Below are 10,459 nucleotides of genomic sequence, written 5' to 3' on the forward strand. Positions count from 1 at the left end.
GACGCGAAATTTATTCGCCGTCTCCTTCCGCGGATCAACGCCGATTTCGATTGTACTAAGAATTTTATTAAATTACTGAAATTCCGCTTTCGACATTCTTTCCGCGGTTCGCCGGCCCCGACCACTTTTTTCCTTGCTTCGTCGCTTGCGAAAGTGTGCCGATTACTATTGCGAATCGTTGCTTTAGGTTACAGTTTTCATTCCACTTTTTACAAGATATTTTTATGCCGTACTTTTACACGATATTTTCACACCGTATTTTTATATTGTATTTCTCTACGTTTATTTACACGTAATATTATACGTTTATATACCACGTAATATTCATATTGTATTTTTAATAATATTTGTATCTATATTTTGATATTGTATTTTTATACCGTATAAAATACAATATTTTCTCGACTCGCGATGCGGCCAGCCGAACGGCGCACCATCCCCCCCGCAGTTCGAATGAAGTTATCCCGGCGGTTCCCCTTCATCCATCATGAAAAATGCCGGACAATTATTCTAATGATCTCGGCGGCGGAAAAAAAAATGTTCCTTTTTATTTCGTTGGAAGATAAAATCCCGGTAAATCCGCGGCGCGCAGCTGGACATTTCGCTGCGAAATCAAGCGATCGAGGCAGCAGCGCAAAGAGAGAGAGAGAGAGAGAGGGAGAGTGGGTTGCCGGATCGGTCTCTGGTTGGAAAAAAGGTGAGTCGCAGCATCGTCCTCGATCGCAGCGCGCAGGGTACGCGTGCTTTTTATTCGCGATTTACATGATAAATCTCGTCAGTAGGACCGACTCGACATCAAAGTTGAAAGGCCGAGGAGGAGCGTCCGTGCGCGTCGTTTGTATCGGCCGACCCGGGGCTCAACCAACAGATAGAGAGAGAGAGAGAGAGATGGAGAGAGGAGAGGCAGAATGGCGCGCAGGTAGCGCAAGAAAGGTCGGTCGGCCCCTCAGATGCTCGCAATTAATAAGAGCTTAATGGGAGCCGCGGGGCCGATATAGCGCCGCCACGTTCGGGGGCCCGTTTCTTCGTTGTTCTCCCACCGAAAATCATCGATGCCGACAACAAAAAGCCGAGCCACGGCCGTAAAACATTTCGCTTCCACTCGGACGGAAGGTGCTCGGGACACGTCCACGCAAAAAGGGCCGCTCTCCTTTTTAACCCCGTTGCGACGCGACTCCACGGCGAAATTATATAAGAGACGGGGAAGTTCTCTCGGGCCCTTACCGGGGATTAGGAAGCCGCTCGAGGAAGAATTCGACCGGCGGAACTCTATGTATGTGTGTGTGTGTCGCGTATTATGCTACGCGAACTCGCATGCCTCGGATGCTCGTACCTTCAACATTTTACCGCTAGGCGTTGTTTATTTGCCAAGTTTGGCTGTTGAAACAAGTTTACTTGTATCAGAGTTTAGTTATAGGCTAGTATATACAAAGTTAATATAAAAATTAATTAAAAGCCTAACCCCTATATAAATGAAAAAAATAAATTCCCCATATATAAAATTGCACCTCGTCGAATGAAATGCATTTCGTCGAATAAAATGAAGATAAAATGCGTCGGAAAAATGATTTAGAATTCGCAATTGAAATGGCTTCGAGTGGTCTAATAATCCAAAGGGACCGAGGGACATTTTGAAGAAGGGCTTACGGAAAAATATTCAGCACGGTGAAACGAAGCGTAACGCGCAGACCAATGCCAGACGGTCCTCCCCCCGTCCCCGTCCCCGCCCCGCGCGCTCGCCACATGTAACACCTCTGATCGATAAGACGTCGCCCGCGCGACCGTCGAAAATGAACCCTCTCGTTTTACTCACCGGAAAGGGGTGCATACGGTCCGTGGGGGTAAGGGGGTGCGGAGGAAGCGTCGACGAGTGACTGCGACGGCGTCGCCGACGTCCAGTCCTTGTAGGAGGCAGCGGCGTGCGCGTGGTGCGCCGCATGGTGGGACGTATGGTGGCCGAGTCCTCGTGCACCACCCAACAACAGGCCACCGTAACTCGTCACGGCCGCCATATTATGGTGGTGATACTCGTGCACAGCTCTGCAACAAACCGTGAAAATCGTTCGCCTTTTACTACACCGTCCGCCATATAGGGGCAACGGGGAGCCGGTTACTGTGCGCCGGCCGATCGGCCGTCTCCGTTTTCCCTCTCGGTTCATTCTCATATATATATTTCGATTCAATATTTTTACGCTACACACGCCGTTCATTCCATCCATTAAACAATTCGACAAGCGTCATTGAAGCAACATAAAAACAGAAAGTTAATCAAGTTAATTCTTTGATATTGTTTTAGGTTAAAAGCGACTTTAATGCAGGGCACCGCCATTTTGTTTCAGAAAATCTTTTAGAAAATATACTACTGTTCCATGAAACTATTATTATTATTATTATTTCAATCTTACATCTCGCGTATAATATCCATTTATCAAATCTTTTACCTATTTATTTAAACGTTAATAAATAAATTACCAACGAAGCAGAAGGTGCACAGTAATCGGCCCCCCGCTTTACCCTAGGATAAGCCGAGATCCTAGCAAGAAGGAAGAAGGAGAGAAAAGCAACAGAGAAAATAAAGAGGAAGAAAAGAAGGAGCAGGGTGGAGCGAAATGAGAGAGAGAGAGAGAGAGGTGGGGTAGGAGGGTGGCGCGCGGCTGAGAGGGAGAGCGAGAGGGAAGAAAAGAATTCTCGATATCGTGCCTCTTCTCAAGAACGGTGACAGACTGGTAATTTATACGGCGGCCGACGCGAGATCAGCGCTAAAGATCTCCCGAGCAGTGGTACCTGCTCCCGACGGTTTTCTGTATTTTTCACGTCTCGTTTTCTCTTTGCCTTTTGCCGTTCCCTCCCTCCCCTTCTCGCGCTCTATCTGTCTCTTTCTCTGTCTTTCCATCTCTCTCTCTAACTTTATATCTATCTCTTTCTTTCTCTTTTCTTCGTTCTTGCAACTCCGTCCCGCTCTTTTGTACGGTTCTTTGATAGGACCTCTCTCTCGTCCCCGCAGCCACCCCATGCTGCCACCCTCGATTTCTCGTGATTTTTCTCGGATTTTTTCTTTGATTTATTCTGCCATTTTTCTGCCATTTCTCTGCCTTTTTTCCTTTTGCCCTCTCGACTCCTCTCGGGCCTCTCGGGCCTCTCGGGCCTCGCGCCCGGTTTCCCGTCTCGCGCGCGCGCCGCGACATCCATTTCCGCCGGGTTTTATCCCGGCAGGCTATCGCGTAATGACCGTGTCGCGCCTGCCGGAGGTGGATTTTTGGAATGCGTGAAACATTGGCCGGCATTATCGTCCGTTAATTGAACGGGAGGGGCGGCCCGCGACGGCCGGCGCAGAGCTCCCCGTGTCCGATTTGTCAGGTAGAGAGAGAGACGGTTTCTCGCGCCGCGCGCGAAACACGAGCTTCGAGTGTGAAACCGGTCGAATTTAAAATGGAGCACGCCTCGCGACGGCGGCGGCGACGGACCGGATGGATGAGATTCTTTCGGGGGGGAAACTTCTTCCACTGGCCTCTCTCTCTCTCTCTCTCTCTCTCTCTCTTTCTCTCTTTCTCTCTCTGTCTCTTCGCGTGGTTTGTAAATATGCGATGCAATCGGGGACCGATCCGGGTGGAGAAGAGACCCACGGCGAAATGAATAGCGCGCGCGCGCGAATGCCGTCGTTTTATGGATTATTGAAGCGGCGCGCGACAAGTCGAGATACGATTTCAACCCTTTGCGGTCCGCATAGATTCCACGACTCGCTCTCGTCCGCTTGGTATCGTTTATTTTGGATTTCGCCCAATCGAATTTAAAGAACGGAATAACATCCGTATCGAATCATTTGTCACCGGTGATTTTCTATCGCGAGCCGGACACGTGAAAGCACGGCAAGGGGTTAATTAAACTTCGCCCGGCTGGCTGTCGTATTTAATCGATTCGATCGCCGGGCGGAAAAATCGCGGCGGCGGCGACGGCGCGGAAGGGGTGAAACCAGGGCGGGCGTTATTTTCGGAATGCGCGGTGAACGGGGCGATTCGTTTTCTGTGTTTCGCGGTGCGCTGTGAAATTTTGATTTCCGGTCTGCTCGACGAGAATGAAGTTCGCATTGCGACGGGGGGTGTGGGGGGGGATGTAAATGCGCCGGGTACACGTAATGCGGGCTATTGCATCGCGTCGGCCATTTTTATTGGATTTTGTAGTTCGAATGGTTAGAGTTCTTTTTGCCTGTGTCGAATATTTTTGGAATTTCATTTTGTTAATTGATTTTCGGCTCGCGCTGCGATTTGTGTTTAGGTGGGTGGTTGGCGAAGGGTTGTACAATGATGATAGATGTGGTTTAGTGTGAGTATAGTAACAGATATAGAGATATGTAAATATGATTCTAGAAATAGATATAAATCTGTAAATGTGATTATTAAAGCAAATTGTAAATATCTAAATATAATTGTAAAAATAAATATAAATGTCTAAACATAATTCTAATACCAAATATAGACCCATAATAATAATATCCACATTAATAATTCTAATTCTAATAATAAACACAATTCTGATAAAATCATTGCAATATCAAAGATAACTATATATAAACGTAATAACAAATTATAATCGTCTAGATCCGCCAAAAGACATTCAGAAGGAAATAAAGATCGGCAATAAGTAAATTTTTATTCGTGCAACAGAATGTTCGTCCCTTCTCGCTTATCCGTAGCAGATCAAATCATTTAAACGATCTCACCTGTGGTGGTACTGTGGGTAATGAGGATGCCATGGATCCGTTGGATATTCATAGCCTTGGCCAGGATGCTGGCTGTCCCAAAAGGAAGCCGGGAAGTTCCTCATGGACATGGGAGAGATGTTTTCTGCAAAACGAACGCGGACGACCTCTCATTAATATTTCAAACAAATCGGTGTTACCTTTCATTTGAATAATACCGAGAAAATCAGTATTCAATAAGAAGAAATCTCTCGATTGTAAAAATTGTCGCTCGATCCATGGATCGTGTGACGCGGGTGTTAGCCTTCGCGACTGAATCACGCGGTGTCTTCGTTCGATCTCCCAGGATCGATTGACCCGGATCCAGGTCTAACGATCGATCAGCCGTGTTGAGACAACGTCAGCGAATTTCTATCGAAAGCGAGCAGCCGATTCCCCTCTTTTGGCGAAAGTTAGAGGAATGTTTATTAAAATATTTGTATCTGTTTCCCACGGACGGGGCCCAGCACGCGATTCTTTTCAGCGAAGGGCTCTCTCGCCGTTGCTAAACGGGTAGCCGGATCCCACGAGATCGAACCGCACGACAGAAAGGTACCGCTCGGTTGTTTTACAAGCGACCACTCCGAAGCCAGAAGCTTGTCGTGCGTATCCTCCCGCGAGTCCCCGGGTCCTTGGTCCCCGGGATTCCTTTTTTCTCTCTCTCTCTCTCTCTCCTCGAAATCTCTCCTTTGGCCCAATCCAACACACATATCCGAAGGTTGAACCAACGAGGTCGTGGAGCCGGCCGACGACGATTTATACTTCTAATTCCTCCTCCACCTCCTTCCACCTCCTCTTTCCTCGCTTCTTCCTCGATCACATCTACTCGGCCATCGTCTACAGCTGCTCTTAACTATCCCAATGGACGGACAGTGTCGACGACTAATTTATCCCGGCTCGGTGGAACTACCATTATTTAACGTTTACCAACCAGTGTCAACCGGGCGGGGGAGGGAGATATTGTTTGAATACGGGCAACCTTTTGGCCCCTCGCCACGGTTCTCTACGGGACTCCCTGCTGCGACGTCGATCGATTCGATGATTACGCGACACGAATAACTTCATTTTAACCCTTGGACGAGAGATGTCCACGGGCTCGTCGGGCTACCAATTACTCGGTTAACCGTTTCGCTGCGAGAACAGTGTGCCATATACTATATTTATACGCTTTTCTAGGGACTATGTCACAAAATTCAATTACATACTGTACAATCGTATTCTTGCATAACTGGTCGAATGTTAAATAGTTATAATTATTCTGGAGTTATCTCTAGCGTGTAGATAATATTCGTGATAATTTATTTCGTGTACGAATATTAATGAATATTTAACAGATAGAGGCTAAGAAACGTGCAAAGATAACACAGCGTTACTTTTATTAACGAATGTATAGTATAACTAATGACTAACGAAATGTCAAATAACAGCTGAATCAATGGATGAAATTATTCCATGTTGATAGGAAGCATTTCACGTTCGACTAACTTCTGATTGATCAAATCAACTTCTGACTTTTATCAAATCAAAATTTCTGCTCCAAGGTTACGTGAAGATTATGTCAAAATTTTGTCAACCATTTCCTCTAAAAATAATATCGAAAAGCATTTATTCCCAAACAGTATCCAAAATCATTTGTTAAAAAATAGTATCTTTGACATCATGGCTAAAGATCCAACAACCTTAAAATCCCCATAATCCGTTCTGCACTGTGCATGGCATCAAAGTTGCACCGACCCATACAGAATCAACTAAAAACGAGAAACAAAGGTGCCGTGACCGCAGTAGTACCGTTCGGTCGATGAACATATTAACAAGGACCCTAAAGAAAGAATGAGAGAAAGAGAGAGAGAGAGGGAGGAGGAGAAAGAGAGATAGAGGAACGGGCTCGCAGAGATCGAAAAATTTCGAATCGATCGGCGATCTTCGAAGGGGCCAGTGGTCCGACGCGGATACTTTAATCCGATTGGGTATCGGGTCGTCCCGGTAACAACTGACCCGCGACACTTTAAGCATAAAGAAGCCATGGGGCCGCATTGTTTCCCACGCGTGGAATGCCGAATGGAAGGAGCGAACCGGGAGGGAAGAGGGAGGGAAGAGGGAGGGAGGAGGGAGGGAGGAGGGAGAAGGAGAGGAGGCTCGTTCCCTTAGACCGTGTAAAATATACTTTCTGGTTGATGCCGGGACCCGGGGACTTGGTCCGCCGCGGAATCGGCCCTCTCTCGGATCAGCGTGCGCGCGCTCTCGCCGCGGCATCATCCTCCTACACACGTATCAAGAAAGATTGACTAACTATCGCGTTAAATATTGCGATTTGCTTACGGGGTAGAGAAGATGCGAGATAGCGACGGCCGGAACCCGGCCTTCCACACGCACACACCTTTCGTCCTTCGTTTTCTCCACGTCCTTCGCGCGTTCCACCATCCCCCGTTGATCCCTCTTCCAGTTTCTTGGCCGTGGCCGTAGCCGTCGACTCCGTCTCTTCCCCCTTCCCTCTCTCTCTCTCTCTCTCTCTCTCTGTCTCTCTCAATCTCTCTCTCTTCCCTCTTTCTTTCTTATTCCCCTATCCGGCTTTTCTGTCTCCTGACCGGCCTCGGCTCACCGGCCTCGGCCGACTGTCCTTTATTTATTAACGCAATTAAAGAAACAGAGTGTCGAGCGTCCACGGCCGGGCTTTCTACTGTGCCGATGCCGCGGAGACGGCCCCGACGGGAACGCGGCGCGCTCTCGGACGGAGGGAAGAGTCCGGGGAGAGGAGCCGCCGGACCGAGAGAGCCGGGATTCGATTCTATGCGAACGGGAACCGCGCGCTGATGGAACTCGAAAGGGTTGTCGATGCCAAATTCAACCGACGACTCGCGGCTCCCGGGATACGTGATCGCGATTTCAACGTAATTGGGAAAGCGATCGTTGCGACCAACTTTCATTGGCGATAACTCTGCGAAAAAAAATCATAGGATGACGACTCTTTATTTAAATCAAAGCTTGAAACCTCTATTTTAAAACGGTATTCCTGAATTTTAAATTGAATGAACCCTCGCTGTTGTAATCCTTTTAATATCGGACTACCTTGGCGGTATTAAAACATCCCAAGTTTGCGACGATGCAAGGGCTACTTCAAAGTGCTATAACTTCGCGAAAAAAAATCGCAGCTACCTCCCTCTTCCTTTAAATTAAAGAGAAAGAATCAAGCTATATTTCTCTGAAAACGGCAGCCTTAGAAAAAATTTTATACAGTCTACACAATTCGTCAAACTTATCACTTTTCAGTGCTCGCTATTCTTCATTACGACAAACAACTCTTCGCATTTAAAAAATTACAATCTTAAAAATACATTAAACACAAATTCGATAAATATCATCTGAAAATATAGCTTTCAAGGTTTAATCTAAAAAAAGAATCGTTACCCTACAATAATTTCTCTCAAAGTGACCATCTATCAAAGTCGACCAATCGCACCCGAAAACTCTGCCGCAATTGTTTCGACTTTTGGCCAGCTTTTGAAATCGACTTTTGTCCAGCTTTTTCGCCTCTAAATACCGCGCGGCGTCGCGACGCACGGTGTCGTCGAGAAGGTGTCACCGTATCACAAATGAAAAAATAGTCGCGAGACGCGCGTCATTAGCAGCCGGGTGCTGTCTGAACCCCGTTGTCTCCAGGGCGTCGTTTCTCCGGTGCCGCGCGGCGCGGAGTCTCGCAATCAGAATAACGAGCTATCCGGTCGCACCGCCACATCAATCTGCTTCTGGGTTACGTTTTGACGAATCGCGCCGCGGCAACCGGGACCCCGTGCGCGACGTCTTTATAGAGCCACCTTCTGGCGCGTTGCCAACGCCACGCGTCGACGCCGAGAGAGCGAGAGCGGCAAGACGACGACGACGACGACGACGACGACGCGAGCCAGCCTGCGAGAAACTTATCCGGGCCCGTGTCAGCCGATTATTTTCCGTGGGCTTTAGAAATGAAAGACCGCGCGCGGAGACATCGTGTCGCTCGGCCATGATTTACCGGCTGCATTTGTATCGGGCTATCGCCGCGCCTCGGGTCGACCGATCGACGCCGCTCGATCGGAACCAACGTGGATAAATCATTCCCCGACTGGAATCGCAACCAGCGAATGAATCAGAAAAAATTAATCATCTCGAGCAGCTGCAGAGCTTGTTCAGTAAATTCGTTTCTGTTGTCTGCAACTTGACTCTCTTATTACCAACCATACAAGTCTCGTTCGCACTTTAATAAACTTCCTCATATAAATTGTCGATAATAAAAAGTGAAATAATTACTTGGTAAAAAATACGAAGCGAAGAGCGTTTCCGATCTCGTCGCCTTAAATCTCGCCACGTAATGCCCGGCAATTTTCATCGGTCCGCGGTGTGGCGCGGTTGAAAAAGCACCGATCGCGGGGACGGTATCGCCGGCGAATCTCGCGGCAGGCGCCTTTGAAGACGCGAAACGCGTCGTGTAAGGGGGCGATGTCAAGTGATCGCTGTCTCTGTTGCGCCGCGAGAGCAGGGCGTTAATTTGACGCCACCGACTGGAACGACGCGCTCAATTTCCCGATGTCGACGTTACCGCGCCGTGTTCGAGGCTAAGCAACAGGAATACCCTTCGACCGCCGCGATCAGCCGCCGCCTCTCTCTCTCTCTCTCTCTCTCTCTCTCTCTCGTCCATCGCTCGCGGACCGTTCCGAATCCGAACCCTTTGCTCGGAAGCACGCGCGCTGATAAACGCGCGCGATTTTTCAGTTCGCACCGGCTTCGGTGACTGATCGCGAGCCCTGTTCGCTCGTACACGGTGCTGCTGTTGCTTGCTGCCGATTCGTCCTTTTTTTTTAAACATCGTGGACGGAAAATGACGGGGAGGACTTCAGACATCAAAGCTCGCGCGCCGGGTCTCGTTTGGACCGGTTCTGCGAGAATTAGTGGATCACAGGGATTAATGTTGCGTGAAATTCGAAGGATAAATTATTTTTCAGCTTTGTATGGGAATTGGAGTGGTAGGTTGTAGGATCTGATCATAGCTTTATGGGAATAATGTATTTTTCAATTTTTATTTCGTTGTAATCGTTCTGGACTATTCTTATTTCGAGGCAATTTTTATACTATTTTTCAGATTATTTCTATTTTTATTTTAAATCATAATGTATTATAATGGACTATTTTTATTGTTATATTTTATTATTTTATATTACCGAAACGTGTGAATCGCAAAAATGTCGGCGGTGGAAAAATCACCGCGTGCAAACAGATTGAACGAATGACTTCTGGGACGAGGTTTACGTAACAGCCGCGTCCGCGATACACGGCTAAAAATAAGGGAGGGGGCAATCGAAAGTTTTCAATTTCGCCTCCGTAACGCGGCGCTATTGCACGCGGAACGCGTTCATACTTTACGCTCGACGTTATCGGAGATAATCGTCGATGTTTAAAATACTTGAGCGGTGTGTGTCTCGCGGTAAGTAATGGCAGCCATTATCCTGGGCGCAATTAATATAATCGACAATCATCGGACCATTTAAATTCAACCAGCGCCGCGAGATATCGCAAACAATTATTATACATTACCGAGCACTTTACGCTGTCCTGAAAGGACGTCAAACTCGGTTGCCGATGCTCCCACATTGATGATAAAAAAATCCCAGGCTTTTTTACGGGAATGTGCCTTCTGGGATCCTAAAGCAGACACTTTCAGCTTCCATTTGAGGTACCTGAAGTTCAAATTGCTTC

The 10,459-nt window shown here is 47.6% G+C and overlaps 1 protein-coding gene across 1 annotated transcript in view; it reads right to left on the reverse strand.

The window, feature by feature from the left end:
- Nucleotides 1–1,805: 1,805 nt before the first annotated feature.
- The window catches only part of Vg (transcription factor vestigial), a 95,735-nt gene continuing 87,081 nt past the window's right edge, over nt 1,806–10,459 (reverse strand). The window contains exons 4-5 of the mRNA XM_078194632.1: nt 4,718–4,841; nt 1,806–2,040 (exon numbers count right to left, since the gene is read on the reverse strand). Coding sequence (XP_078050758.1) covers nt 1,806–2,040; nt 4,718–4,841 — 359 coding nt within the window. The remainder of the gene's footprint in view (nt 2,041–4,717; nt 4,842–10,459) is intronic.

Source organism: Augochlora pura, chromosome 11 (assembly GCF_028453695.1).
Source record: "Augochlora pura isolate Apur16 chromosome 11, APUR_v2.2.1, whole genome shotgun sequence".
NCBI classification, from domain to species: Eukaryota; Metazoa; Arthropoda; class Insecta; order Hymenoptera; family Halictidae; genus Augochlora; species Augochlora pura.